Here is a 16,130-nt window from a genome sequence, read left to right as displayed (position 1 = left end):
GGACAAACAACAACCCAATACTTCCCAGCATGGCAATCTCTTACAGTTGTCTCACTGCCTCTGATTATCCCTAATTAATACCTTCTCACACTGCTAACTTTACCTGGAATGAGCTCTACATCTTCATCAAATCTTACCAGTTATCTCCCATCTAGTTCATGTCCCTACTCCTTCATGAAAGCTCTGCTGTCCAGCCCATAGATCTCTTTTCCTGCCTTCCTATCACCATGATTGGATTGGACACTTATTACATATCATCTTCCACCATTAACTTTTTATGTGTCTACAGGTCCTGTACTCCTAAAATGTCACAGTGTGTACCAGTTCTTTCTAGAGAAAACTACAGTTGAATCTCAGGACTACTTTAGGGGATTAAGCTCATTTCAGAGAGCAAATTTGTACCAGTTCTTTTTGGAATAATTGAAAACCATAGTTGAATCTCAAGACCACTTTAGAGCAAAATCTATTTTTCAGGCAGTTCTCCCATTTTAAAGTTCTTCTTAAATGCCCAGTACTATGTTTTAACACAACAAATGGTCAATTATTTGTTGACTAATCTGAAATCAAGAAACCTTTTTTCTTAGCACTAATTTAAACTTCTGTCTTCTAGTTATGGAGGAAAAAAATGAACAATAAACCAGTCCAAAGTCTTCTTTATAACATGAAGAAAGCAATGTATGTGGACATCCAGAATGCCATGATTCAGTTAAACCTTTGGGAGACATTTCTCAATGCCAGGCCAGTTGCCCATAGCTTATGTTCTATTTTTCTTTCTCCAGAGCCCTGGCTCTTAGTCTCCCTTGGTCCACTGCCACTGACCACCCAAGTAGGTCTCTTCCTTCTTTTAATTTCTCTAAAGCAATTCACTCACTTTTTAGATCCCCCGAGTAGAAGGCTTCTGGCTGTCACAGGGTTTATCCCACTGTGAGAACTTGCTGACTGCCTGAGCATCATTCCTACATTGATTCCAAATTCAGTGTCTGATCTACTCTTCCCATCTCAGTTACACAAATCTAACAACTTTGCCAGATTTATTCTGATGAATCATTTCTCAAAAACTGCAAAAAAATCCCCCACCTCTAGACTTTCATCAATATAAATTTACAGGAAAAAATGCTTTAAGCACATGGTAATAACAGACAGCTTAGTGGTGCACTGGATAGAGGGCTGGTCTTGGAGTTAGAAAGATCCGAGTTCAAATACTGTCATAGACATTACCTATGTGATCCTGAGAAAGTCATTTAACCTCTCTGCCTCAGTTGCCTCAACTATAAAATGGACATTATTATAATGTATACCTCCCAAAGTTGTGAGGTAATATTTGCAAAATGCTTTGCAAACTTCAAAATCCTCTATAAATAGAATTCCCAGTAAGTGCCATGCTCTCACAAGTTATTATTTCCCCTTAAATTCTGTCAATAAGAATAGCTCCTTCATACTTTTCCTCTTGATCTCATTTTCTTGTCATTTAAAAATGTGTTTATATTTGTATTTGTGCAAAGATACACCTGTAGGTAAAATTGTGTGTGTGTGAGTAAATGTGTTTTGCATGTATGTAGATTTGTCTCACCTTCCACAACAGGCTGTTACTCATTACCCCTAAGTTGCTAGACCTTACTTCCAATATTGGGGGCAGCTAACTGGCACAGTGAATAGAAGGACCATCCCGAAGTCTGGAAGATTCATCTTCCTGAGTTCAAATCCAGCCTCAAACCCTTACTAGCTATGTGACTCTGGGCAAGTAACTTAACCTTGTTTGTTCAGTTTTCCCATCTGAGAGCAGGAAATGGCAAACCATTCAAGTATTTCTGCCAAGAAGACCCCAAATAGGGTCACAAAGACTTGAATATAACTAACAGCAACATTCACCCCCTAAAATTACCTAGTATTGATTTTGCATATCCTTCCTATAGCGCTCTCTGCATACATGTTTCCCCAGCAGAATGTAAACTTCTTGAAAGCAGGTCCTGATGGTATGTGGGTAACCCCCACACCTGGAATAGCGTCTGACCCACAGCATGAGCTGCTTGATTGATTTGCATATGTAACAAACAAAAGTGGACTCAGTCCTCCTAAGACAAAATTGACCAGTACCAAATAGAAAAGAATAATTCACTCCTAAATCTTAACTGTCCCACTATTGTTCAGAAGCTCAAAATTGTTAATATTTTAAACAGAAACATTGAATTACCCACTTATATGCTATTATTGAGGCATTTCGGTCATGCCTCATTTGGGATTTTTTTGGCAAAGATATTGAAGGGGTTTGTTATTTCCTTCTCCAGATCATTTTTACAGATTAGGAAACTGAGGCAAACAGGGTGTAGTGATTTGCCCAGGGTCACACAGCTGGTAAATGTCTGAGACTGAATTTTAACTCATATAACTACTTGCTTAAATGTAATTTCATAACAGGAAAGGAGATAATCTTTCCTGACACAAATGAAAGAAAATTATGGGACTAGGAAAATTGTGTAACCTTTCTTCCTAGAAATGTTCAGAAAGAGAAAAGATAGGCAGTTGTCTGGGATGATTCAGATGTGACATCAGTCCAATAACGAGCTATTTTATTTTCTCTGCTATTTCAGTAAAAGATTTCTCTCCCTTTTCAAGAATACTGTATTTTGTTTCTCTGAAATGCTTTAGGCTATTTAGGCTATGTTTAAACTAATCATGAAATAATATATTTCAAAGAAAAGAAGATGAAATAAAGGTTTTTCGAAGAATTGAATTATTTCAGGGACTAAAAGTTTAGCAAAGCAGGTAGAATATATTTGGGCTCAATTTTTTCTTAAAAGATCACAGATCCAGTGCTGGAAGAGACCTCCGGAGTCATCAGATTGAGTCTTCTCATTTTATAGATGAGGGCCTTAAAGTAGGTAAGTTAAGTGGCTTATTAGTCTAGAGTCAAGGGAACAAATGTATGAAATATGAACCTCAGTCCTGTGACTCCAGGGCCAAAGCTTTGCTCACTATCGCACAGGAAAAAAAAATCCTAGCGTGATAGGCGGGGATGCAGAATGCTATAGCTATCTTTAAGTATTCCAAACAATCCCATGTGGCAGAGAGATTAGATTTATTTTTCTTTTTGATTGCAGAGTAAAAAACTAGGAGAAATGGATAAAAGTTTCAGGGAAGCAGATTAGAGCTTGAGCTTACTATAAAGAAAATAAACTTCCTAATAATTATAAAAATGAAAAAAAAAAAGAGCTGTCTCATGAAGTATTGAGATCGCCATCACTGGAATTATCCAAATGAATACTCTCTGCAGAAGAACTGAGGGATATAAATCAACTGATAAGCATTTATTAAGCACCTACTAGGTTCTTGGCTCTAAGAATACAAATATAGAAATACGAAAGCCCCTGCCTTCAAGAAACTTAATAGGGTATTATAATACATTGCTGGAGATATTTGAATATGAGTTGGCTTACATGACTTCTGATATCCCTCCCAACATTGAGATCTTGTGATTTATTTTGGGCATGGTCAATTTTTTGAGATAACTTTTTAGGGTGCAAGCAGACATTATGTTCCTGTGCTGATTTCAATGACTGCTATAAAGATTAATCACCTCAAAAGATTTCTTCAAAGGACTTTTCCAGCTTAAGGTTACATGTAAATAGTTTAAAAGCAATTATAGTTTTAAAGGTGCTTCCAGTATGAAAGAATGTTTTGCCATCTTCTAAAAAATTATCATTTCACTTTTCTCCAATTGATACGGGCAATCTCAGAACATTTTTCTTAGAAGCCAGAAGTTGAAATATATTCTTTGACTACAGACTCAGTCCCCACGGTAGGAAGGGAAGATGATCAGAAAGGCCTCCTGTTGAGATTTATACAAAGGGAGAACGGATTCTTCTTTATGGTCATATACAGAACTGCTTCCCAGGAAAACCACAGTCCTAATGAGGCACTCTGGATGGAAAGTCAAGGTTTGTGGATTTAACCATGATAGGGTGCTGACAGCTGTCACAGTTTCGATGGCACAGATGGCCACAATGATTAGTGGAGAGGGGTTTTTCCTCTCTACTAAAACATAACCATGTAGCAGTCCTTTCCACCCTTTCTCAAGCCTTGTCAAAAACAATTCATGTGTATTGTGAAACAACAAACAACAAACTAAAAACTGACATTTATAAAACACTTTCAAGTTCAAGTTCAACTTATATAATTGTTTCATTTGAACTTCCTAGCAACCTCACTGTTAGTATTTCAGGAAGTATTTCTCCTCTTTTACAGATGAGGAAACTGAGTCCCAGAAAATTTGAACAACTTACTCATGGTCACATGCTAAATGCCAAAAGGAAGAATTTAGTTTGATTCCATTTCCAGAGCTTTTTTCTAGCAGGAATCAACTTTGAAGTTAAAAACTATGAGTTTGAATCCTGCCTTGTTATTATCTGTATGACTTTGGCTAAGTCAATTAATATCTCTGAAATTCAATTTCTTCATTTATTAAATGAAGAAGTTTGTCTAGATGCTTTCTAAAGATTCCTTTCTGTTTCTTAAAATAAGAGCCTATGGTCTTTTTTTAATATAACTTATGTCTATGTCATAACCTCTAAAGATCTAAGAGGCGTTTATCTGATTTTTAATAGTAATTACAATGTACAATGATGCTCACATTTATAGGGCAATCCATCCATTTTTATATAATATCTACCTCTACAGCAACTTATGTACATTATTTAAAGAAAAAGAAAAAAACTGAAATACAAATAAAGAATTCTAACCATTCCCACTCATCTCTGCAATTTATAATCTTAGCTTATTTTGGGAGGCACAAAGAGGCCCAGTACATGTCAGTGGGTAAAACTTGAATCTGGGTCTTCCCAACTACCAGAATTCTATGCTTTCTCTCTTGAACCCTTGCTATCACCTAGAAAAAAATCGTCCAATGTGCTGAGAGCATATTCATGGAATGTATTCTGACTTCCTTCGTAAACAAAGTGGGCAATGTAGTTTTGCATCCAAAGGGAATCATTCATACTTCTTCACCCTTGGTTCCCTCACCCATAAATCCACTGAATCAATTTAGCATCACACTTATATGTGTGATTAACATTCTCATTGTAACTCATGTAGTGATGGGATGTCATTGTTGGCAATTCATCTGGGACTTGTCAGCTGTGGAACAGATGCAGCACTCTCCTAGCTGAGGAACAATAGCACAGTGAGAAGCAGGATGCTCTGAGACATTCAGTAAAATCACCATAGGAAAAAAAGGCAGAAAAATAAGAGTTCAGTTACTTTGGTGGGGACTTATCCTGTAATATTTTATGTAGTCTCAATCCTAAATGTCCTCTTCAAACATACAAGAGAGAAAGTAGGGTTCCTACATTCTCAAAAACCAAGGTGAGAAAGTCCTCTTAAAGAAGGAATCCGGAATCTTTTTCCCCAGAGAAAATAATTTTCCTAGATTAGGGAATGGAAATTTATGACATACATATCCAATGTTGGAAAGAATCAGTAAACCAGATTTGTCTCCAAAAAGGAGATGAGATGATGCAATTCCCTCTTTTCTTTGCAGAGGTGGCAGATTATGGTGCAATACTGCATGGATGATCCAACTCAGATAATGTGTGGATTAGTTTTGCTAAAACTCTGTCTTTTATTTTTTCTTAGCTACAAATGATGCCTTTTTGGGTAGGTAAGGAAGGAGGCAGATATTTGAAAATCAAGGTGATATAAAACAAAAAAAGATTCAGTCAATTTATAAACTCTCTTTCTTGGTTATCATTCCACCTGACTCCCACAAGAGTTGCATTTCAGACCATTCTACCCTTTACCTTTTCATAACCAAAGAACAAAGCTTAGAAGTTAGCTACTACCTTAGAGTAGGTTTTGGAACTAGTTCCAAAAGGTTACCTTCAATTCAGTAAGTTCTGGGACTGTATGATGACTATATATGGAAAATTTTGGCAGTGAAATGATGACCTTAAACTTTGGGAAGAGTTGGTTTTATACAGAAGGTTCTTAAAAAATGGTCCTCTTCTTGACCTCAGAGGAGGAAATATTCATTCCCATTTGTTTAAATCTCTGGAAGACATCTATTTGGAGATTCATGACCATCTCATCTTCCAACATGGGAACAAGAACTATCTTGATACTTCAATATCAAAATACATATTATAATTTCTAGTTGTATTATATTCTCAGATTTACTGTTATAGAATCAAAAGATGCAAAGCTAGAAGGAACTCAGAGGGTATTGAAGTCCAATTTTTTCATTTTTTTCCCAGTAAGGAAACAGAGTTTCAATAAGTTAAATAACTTGTTCAAGGTCCCTGAGGTCATAAATATGAAACCTGGGAATTAAACCTGGGCTATCTGACTTCAAAGTCAGAACTATTGACATGGAACCATGTTATCAAATAACAACAAAGTGAAAATGTGTTTTTCAGAAGATGGAACTACTTTGCATGACTATAACAATATATTCTTGTTAAAAGGAAAGGAAATAAGAAAAAATGCATTATTGAAAGTCAAATTACTTGCTCAAAAATAAATGTTTTTAAGAGGAAGTTGAAAAATTTTACTCTGACCCTTTCAGATATCTACTATCATCTAGACTCCTTTATCATGGCCACATCATGTGTTGGAAGACCATTAAATGAACACACACATTTTTCAGAAATAAAAAGATCTTTAAAAAGATTGAGCAAACTCTGATCAAGTCAATGATCCAAGACAATTCCAAAGAACCCATTATGAAAAATGCTCTCCATCTCCAGAGAGAGAACTGACCAGCTCTGAGTTCAGGGAAACATACTGTATGTATGTTCCTTGTTTGTGTCTGCTTTCTTTTTCAGCACAGCTAATATGGAATTATGTTTTGCTTGACTTCACATATATGATCGATATTGCCTTCTCAAAGAGTGGGGGAGGGACAGAAAAGAGGGAGCATTTGGGCTTTGTCCTTTTCAGGACTATGAACTACTCTCTCCTTCCTCATAGTGCCTTCCCTTTAATGGTTTCTTTTTCCTTACTTTAACTCCAGTTAGATTGTTAAATTCCTGTGTGGATTTAATGTGCCAGTCAATGGTATATTTAAGCATATTCCTTTAATTAATTCTTCCCAACTCCTTTCCTTGGTAACCCTGTTGCTCTCCCAAATCTATTTCATATTCACCACTCCTGGTTCCTATTTTATCTCTTCATTTTTTTGGTAAACTCATCTCCTAAATAAACCTACCTTTTGGCCAAAAAAGAGGTAGAATTTGGAACTCAAATTTTAAAAAAATGAATGTTAAGTTTTTTACATGTAATTAGGAAATATTTAATGAAATAAATTTTTTTAAAAAAAGGATTGAGCAACTGGATCTGCACTCTATTAACAAAATGCTGCTGAATGGCTTCAACAACAACATTTGAAAACTCAGCTTTAAAAGGATGGGAATGCTAATCCCTATTGGAAACCCACTGAAAAGGGAATTTTGTGCTCCTTGGCAGAAGTCCCATGCTTGGGTGGGGATTTGGACACCCGGCTGCCACAGCATCACCTGCTATTCTAAGAGTACCCACAGATAACTGACAGCAGCTGTTTCTTTAAAACATGCAGAATATGATATGTTTTAGAGTGAAGCCCTAGAGAGAACAAATGAAATGGACCATGTGAGACAAAGAGATTTTTTTTTTGAAAGAGTTCAAGCAGAAATTTTAAATTCTCTTGTTTTCTTCCTTTCTTCTGGGAGGAAACAAAGTAGAGTGGAAAGGGCAATAAGTGGTTTTGGAGGCAGAACTCCTGGGTTGAAACACCACTTCTGAAACTTAGTACCTTTGTAGCTTTGCCAAATCAATTAGCTTTCTGAGCCTCAGTTTTTATCTGGACAAGGAAAAGGTTGGGCAGAGTGACCTCTGAGGTGATTTCCAACTCTGTGAAGCTATGAATGGCCCTTAGAGTCTGACATTAAATCATCCCCAAGACCACTGGTGAAGGTCCATTGCATCTTTCAAGAGAGTCACTCTCCCTTCCCAGTCTGGAGCAACAACAAGGTCACCATCACCAACTCTTTTGGCAGGAACATCAAACCATGCTCTTGCAAAGTCTTTTTCTGGGATAACTTTTCCAACCACTCTGGGCATCATGGATGGAAAAATAAAACCCACACTGAGCAAAATTAACAATAGTAATAATAACAACACAAAGCTAACATTTATATAGTGCTCTAAATTTCCCAGAATACTCTACATAAATTAAGCAATTTATACAATCAGTGCTAATAGATTAGAGATCATCTACTTCCAATTCCACATTGTATAAATGAGGAAATTAAGACTGAGTACTACACTTTCTAGCTGCTCCTTTGCACCACTGTTAAACACTAACAATTTTAGCTAGTATTTACCAACTATGTGCCAGGTACTGTGCTCAATGATTTACAAATAATATTTCAATTGATTTTCACAATAACTCTGGGACATAGATGCTGCTATTATCTTTTTGTCTAGTTGAGTAAAATGAAGTTAAATCACTTATTCAGGGTCAAACAGGTAGTAAGTGTCCGAGGCTGGATCTAAACTCAGGTCTTCCCAATTCCACGATAAGAACTGATTCTATTGTTCCTATTCTCCATCCTAGCCTCAATCTTGTCCATCTATTTTCTCTAGTGAAGTCTTTTGAGTTTGTATTTTTGTAAGTTGATCCAGCTGGGACTCCAGACCCATACCTAACTGATGAATTTATGCAGCAAGGTCAATGGAAGCTTTGTCTTTATTGATGGTACTGTATTAAAGGTGCTAGTAGGTACTAATCATATGAGTTCTGTTCCCAAGCTAGCCCATTCCACATGACTTTCACACTAGTGTTCTTTTTCATTCTACTTCAAGGTCAAAATGTTTCACAAAAAGTTATTTAATTCAGTTCTCCATAGTAAAGACTGAGTTACAGTTCAATTACACCAAAGATGACAGCTTTAAAGCTTCTCAGTGAAGATTTCAGAACCCTCTGGAGGAGCTCAACTCAGTATTTAAATCCTTCATTTTGTATCAGTTAATTTTTTTCTATTTGAACCTAACCTATGGCATCAATACAAGCCCATTGATAAACAACTGCTCTCTATTTTCTGTGAAAGGAGTTTTCATATATATATATATATATGAAGATCATCATTAAATCTTTCTTCCACATTCAAAGACATAAAATAAATTCTTAGCTAGCTACAAATTCCCCCACTCCCAACTCTAATACATATCATCTCTTGTTTCACACAGTAGTCATTCCACAGATTTACTGAGTACTGATTACATTTGAAAAAGGCAGGACAGTACAGTAATTAGGGAGCTGAGCTCAGAGGCAGGAAGACATGAGTTCAGGTTTTATCTTAGATGAATACTGGCTGTGAGATCCTTGACAGACCACCTCTCAGTGCTTAAGGCAAAAGACATAACATTGCAAAGACATTGCCAATCTGCATTGGTTAAAGGGAGTTTCCTCCCTGGAAGTTCTTCATGCCAGTGAAATAACAGATCCAATTTCTATTCTTATTACATGCAAGATATTGAGCTAGATGCTGTGAAGAATATAAAAATATGCTTACAATCTAAAAGTATCAGCCAGGTAGGCTCAGTGAATTCTGTTGGATTTGGGAGTCAAAGAGAGCTCAAATAGTTATTAGCTGTATGATGCTGGGCAAATCACTTAATCCCTGTCTGCTTCAATTTCCTGAATTGTAAACATGGGGGGGGGGCGGATAATAACAGTAGTAAACTCTCAGGGTTATTATGAGTTCCATATCCTTGCAAATTGCAAAGAATTATATAAATTCTGGATATCTGTTAAACAATAACACAAAATCTTCTAAATTAACGACTAAAATGCTTTCTTATGGGACCTAGTATGTTTCTTCATATCTACTTCTTTGCTTTTGCTGTTGTCACAGCTTTTGCATCTTTCAATTATGGATAGCATGAAGAAGAAATGGAAGGAGAAAGGAATAAGGATTTATATAAAATCTATTATGGGGCAGGTTATGTGCTAAATGCTTTACAAATATCTCATTTGATCCTCACAACAATTGTAAAAAGCAAGTGCTATTATCATTCCTATTTTACAGAAGCAAACACAGGCTGACTTGTCCAGGGTCACACAGCTAGAATGTCTGAAGCTGGATTTGAACTCAGGACTCCCTGATTCTGGGCAGAGTACTTTACTGTGCATCTAGTTGCCTCTAAAGAAATGAGGAGTAGGAGAGGTAGCATCTCACCAGCCCACCAGAACCTAGACTTATTTATATCTAAGTTTTTGGTTGGTGAAAAACCAAAGAAAAAGAATGCTCTAAGAAAAGCATCTCTGCGATCCTCTCGTAAGCCACATGATGTTTAGAGAATTTATAAACATATTTTAATGTCAATTTTTTCCTTCCTTTGAAGAGGAAATATAATCTTACTTCAAATACAAATATCTACCTTAGGGGAAGCAGTCTTCCTGAAACATGGGAGAGGGGAACAGGGTTAAGTTGATTAGTCTGACAATGAAATACAATCTGTATTTTAAGCAAGCAATTAAACAATATTCAGTTGAGCTGGTCTTCCACACTGAATTCCCACAAACTGAACAAAAGACTTTGGCAGAAATTCTAGTAGAAAAAGCAGCTTAGGAGAGGGAATGCTTTTTATTGTAAACTTCTGGAAAATATGGATAAAAACAGGTTTTCTATTACTATCCTTCCACCAGATGTTGTGGTCCCTATTACAAGGAAGGCTAAGGCTGGAGTTCAGAGTCACAAATGGCTCAAGGGCTAGAGTTGATAGGGTCTGTCATAAATATGGTGAGCCCCCAGAAAGGGAAGTGAGGTACCTGGCAGCCTAAGGAGCGCCAAATTGGCCTAGATTGAAAAAAAAACATGGAGCTGGTTAAGGCTTCCATGCTCATCATAAATGGTATTGACTCCTGCGAAGTCCTTGCATTTCCAGGGTGAGTGAGTGGGGAGAAGGTTTTTTAAAGCATAGGAATAAATAAATTCGAACAAATAAATAAATAAATTCTCCCTCTACTTTATCCATCCCCATTCACAATAACTTTATGCCAACCACACAATGTGCAACCCACTTTTGGAGATTCCTTTAAGGACCCTAGAGGCTCATATTTTGTGATAAAGCAAAATATTCTTTTCTACCACAATCCATTAATGTTGCCCTGTCAAACTAGTTTTAACCATGAATCATGATTCTTACATGGCTATTTTAAAAGGGTCAGTCACTCCTTTCTGTCCACATTGATTTTCTCTCCTCCACACAAAGTTCCCTTTGATGTCATGTATTACTGAGCCCAGAGCACGGCTTCATTTCTCTGATGTTCTTCACTTTGATGCCAAAGGCTGAACTAGGACAAATTGGAGGGTCTAGGTTTTGTGGGGCTCCTTTTGGAAATACATCTTAGAGGTCACTCTGAACCAAACTCAGGTCAAGCTTTCATACTCTGCCTCGGGGATCAAAAAGGGGGAAAAGATCCTCCATTTCTGAATTGTTTCATTGGCAAAAATCATCCCAGCAAACATCTGATTCTTTCTGGTCTTTCAACATTATAAATGCTATAGCATTCATGAATTCTGATTCAATTTTGCTGTCCTGCCAAATGGTGCAAATACAGATCAACAAAGAGCATGAGCAACCTGAGATGAGCTATGCTAACAGAGTCCATGCAACCTACCGGCTTGGACCAATGCAGAATCTGGTTTAATTGAAAAAACCGAAGAGAAATTTCTTCATATTAGAAAAAAGTTATCATAGAAACAGCATGGAAAAGGTGATAGAGATCAGGAAGACTTAGGTTCAAATTCTGCCAATGACACATCCTGACTGGATGATGCTGGGCAAATCGCCCTCTCACTGACCTTGGCAAAGCTCTCAAATTATAAATTACAGAGTGGGTGCACTGGTAAAGGGAGATTCCTCGTTTAAAATTTCATTATGCCAATGAAATCTCAGGTCTACTCTCCATCCCTATTCAAAAATGATTAGAAATCAAAAATTAGATTTGTATTGTTTTGTTGTTGTTGAGTATGAAGGAATAAATGATTAAATAAAAAAGCATCTATTAAGTTCTTACTCTGGGAGTATCATATTACTATGGCTCCGTGTATTCAGCCGGATTCTTGAACATTATTCAGCCAGCATTGATAATCAGGTTGAATAATTCAGATCTCTCGGTAGCCCTATTTTTGGCTTGAATTATGTAGCCTGATTGCTTGTTCTAAGCAATTAACCCCATCATTGCCAAATTGTAATGTCCTTTCATTTTGTGGGAATATGTCTATATTTAAAGATATATAAATATATATATATATAATATAATAAATATTATTATAACATAATACATATTGTTATAATGTGTATTATTATAACAATATAATGCTATATTATATATTATTATAATGTAATATAATAAATATATTATATAATATGTAATAAAAATATAATAGAAATTCTATATCTTTACCTGGAGTTATATTAACTTTTTTGTGATTTCAGGAATAAGAACTGCTAATAGCATTTTCCTAATAGGAAAGAGCTTTTTCTTTCTTGCAAAGCTATTATATAGAGAACTCAAAAGCTAACCACTGAAGCAACTTTGGAATGGTGGCAAGTAACAAAGCAAATCATTTTAACACCTCTGGACCTCAATTTCCTTATCTATACAACAAAAGAATGATACTGGTTGACTCTTAAGTACCATCTAACACTATGACTTATGCTTTCCAGGGTGGTTCCTAACTTTTAGAATTAATCACTTTTGGTTCAAAAAAATCTTGAAAGCATATATATTCATGATCCCAGAGAGATGTATGATGGACTTAAGTTATGAATTCTGAATTTTGAAGCACAATTAATTGTGACCAAAAGGCTAAAAGGATCTAGGAAACCCACTAGTGGCAAGGGAGTCAGGGGAGAAGGACTTTCAAGTTGTGCATTAGTGTAACTATTATAGAAAGGCAAAAAAGTCAAGTGAGTAGATTTCATTAAACTTCATTTCTTTCTCTTTTTCAAGGATAATCAATAAAATCAGGTCCATAAACTTCTCAAAAATAACATACTCTTTAAATAAGTTTATAAAAGAAGTATTTTTTTCCCTAATGCATTGCTCAATCTAACAATCACTAATAATTCCCACATTGTCCTCTGAACAACTGGGGACAAGAGGGTATGGAACAATGAATAAATCTAATGCAAAATGATGCATTTTGCAATCAACAAGCTGGAAGTGGGTGCTTTTCTGCCATTTCTGCTTGGGGGCTCAGAACTGAAATTGCTGACAACTCACTGACTTCAAGAGGTTACTTCAAGGAATATTTAAACCATGAATTGGCCACATTGAAAACCATGCAACATCTGCTCTATCAGAACTTGATAGTCATTGCAACTAAAACCCACTGGCATTCCTTTCTGTAAGTGCAGCCGTGGATGCTGCAACAGAGTAAATGAAAAGCCACTCAAAGAAAGCTGATTGCACCGACTGGAGGCACAACAGGAAAATGAAACAATCCAGCAGAGATTCCTTCAGGCTTCTTCCTTTGTTTGAGATGGAGTATGAACCACCCAATTTGTACTTTTGAGTAAAGAAAAGTGAGTGGACAAAGAATGAGTGCTTATTTTTTCCCCTTATTTCTTAGAGGATCTAAAGATGGCAGCATGAGCTAGTTGGCTAAATTTTCCCTCACCCACAGACAGACATGATCTAACACAGGTACCTGCAAAAGGATCTTGTTCCCATCATGATCTTCTGTCTGCCATCTTCCTTCACTTATTGGGCTACAGGGATTGGGCAAAAGAGGGACGAGCTGACCAATGTCCTTCACTCGGAACTCTAGCACGGAGGAATCAGTGGGCACTGGAGTTTGACCACTGGGGAGTCTTTTCAGAGAGAACTGGATGTCCACATCCAGATTTGAGTAAATGGGGAAAATGCAGAAGTCTGATTTCCTCTGACTTGGGTTCCTTTTCAGGATCAGCTCATAGAGCTTCAAGATGTCAGCAAAGTTCTCATGGCGGCAGTAGATAGTGAACCGGACAATTTCTTTCCCGTAATGCACTGGACGAGTGGCCCACAGTGGGGTTCCTGGGGCCAGGGTGAAGAAATCCTGACTGCAGGGGAGGTAGGGGAGGAACCTGCCATGCACCCGCTCCGTGTGGTGGTAGTGCCACGGTGGCCTCTGGAAAGTTTCATGGAGCTCTAAAATCTGCTCTTCTCCATATTCCTCCTGTAGGAAGAGAACGACAGCAAGGGCTGGCTGGGAAGCCTTGTTCTGCCTCTTCCGCTTCCGAGCCACTCTTCTTTCAGACACACGGAAGAGCTGGAGATCTGGGTGGACCCAAGCCAATACCTTGTCAATGGCTTCCTGGAGGGCTTTGGACTCACCTGGGTCTGTGATAACGTGGACACTGACAAGGAAGGGATCTTGGGTATCTTCCACAGAAAGCTCACCTGAAAGAACCAATAGAAAGATAGTGTTAATGAAAATTTTTTTCTCTAAAAAATTCAAAAAATTTTTATGGTAAAGACTGGACAGAAAAAGGAAAGGCACACCAGCCAGGCTGCCCTCCATCAGTTCCGTCTCCACAAGTGTCTGCATCATTGGGAGATGGGACTAAATTAAGAGAGGGAAAATAACCCTGCAGCTCAACATTTGCTTGGACCATACAGTGTTTGATCAGTCTCAGAATTTTGAACTGCGACAACGAAAAGCACCTGTAGAATAATAACTGACATGTACATAGTACTTTGAGGTTTCCTTCACATATATTAATTATATCACTTGATCCTTAGGACAACCTTAGGAGATAAGTGTTATTGTTAACCCCACTTTATAGATGAGGAAACTGAAACTAAGGAAACTTGTAACTGGGTCAGTGTAATATAGATATAGTAAATGATAGAGACTGGATTTGAATCCAGGTCTTCTTGACTCTAAATCCAGCATCCTCTTCATTACATTAGTATGCAATGTATTCTTCATTAATTTGCTCCTGTCCTATTCTCTATGTTTCTACTTTTTTTCATTGTGTTGTTTTTTTTCAAATATTATCCTTAATGAATACTTTATTTTTCTGTTTTTAGGTTTTTTGAGGGAGGAGATGGGGGTCTTCATTGTCATAGAGAATTCACATTGAAAAAAAACCCTCTAGATGTGGGAAAATTGGAATTGGAATTGGAACTCTACTGTTGGCAGAGTTGTTAACTAATTCAAGCATTCTGAAGATCAATTCGGAACTGTGCTCAAAGAGTAACTAAACTGTACAAAAGTATCACTACTAGGTCTGTACCCCAGAAAGATCAAAGAAAAGGGACCTATATGCCCAAGAATATTTATAGCCACTCTTTTTGTGATGGAAAAGAATTGGAAATTGAGGGGACTCCCATCGAATGGATGAACAAATTGTGGTATATGATTGTGATGGAAAATTATTGTTACAAGCAAAATGCTTTCAGAAAAAATCTGGAAAAACTTACATGAGCCAATACAAAGTGATATGAGCAGAACCCAAGAGAACATTGAACACAGAAACAGCAATATTATATGGCAATAAGCTGAATGACCTAGCTATTCTCAACAATATAATGATCCAAAGCAATTCTGAAGGTTTTATGATGAAAAATGCTGTCCCCTTCAGAGAAAGAACTGATGGAGTCTAAATGCAGATTGAAACATATTCTTCTTTATTTTTCTTGTTTTTCTTTTTTCTTTTTTTCTTGGTTGTGTTTTCTCTCACAACATGATTGATATGCAAATATATTTTACATGACTGCACATGTATATCCTATATCCAAGTTATTGCTTTCTCATAAGGAGGAGGATAGGGAGAGGATTTGGCACACAAACTTTAAAAAAAATAAATCTTAAAAATTGTTTTTACATGTAATGGGAAAAATATTTGAAAACTTAAAAAGAAAAAGAAATTCCCTTTTACCAATCCAAATTAGCAATACTCTGCATCTTATGCTCTTAATGTTTCTGTTGTTAGGACCCCTTTGACAAACTGGTGCAGCCTAAAGAGACCCCTTCTCACAATGTCTTCAAATAAAAAGATAAAATACCTAGGATCACAAAAGAAATCATGCATATTGAAATAAAGATGTATTTTCCCCACCCAAATTCATGAAATATATTCATGGGCCCCAGGTTAAAAAT

The 16,130-nt window shown here is 36.8% G+C and overlaps 1 protein-coding gene across 1 annotated transcript in view; it reads right to left on the bottom strand.

Annotated features, from left to right (window-relative positions):
- FAM124A (family with sequence similarity 124 member A) overlaps positions 1 to 16,130 on the bottom strand; it is a 115,200-nt gene that overhangs the window by 33,964 nt on the left and 65,106 nt on the right. Inside the window, exon 3 of the mRNA XM_012545267.3 lies at positions 13,692 to 14,425. Within this exon, the coding sequence (XP_012400721.2) occupies positions 13,692 to 14,425 (734 nt within the window). The remainder of the gene's footprint in view (positions 1 to 13,691; positions 14,426 to 16,130) is intronic.

This window comes from Sarcophilus harrisii, chromosome 3 (assembly GCF_902635505.1).
Source record: "Sarcophilus harrisii chromosome 3, mSarHar1.11, whole genome shotgun sequence".
Classification (NCBI taxonomy): Eukaryota; Metazoa; Chordata; class Mammalia; order Dasyuromorphia; family Dasyuridae; genus Sarcophilus; species Sarcophilus harrisii.
The sequence above is the reverse complement of the archived record's forward strand: the minus strand, read 5'-3'. Positions and strand labels throughout refer to the sequence as shown.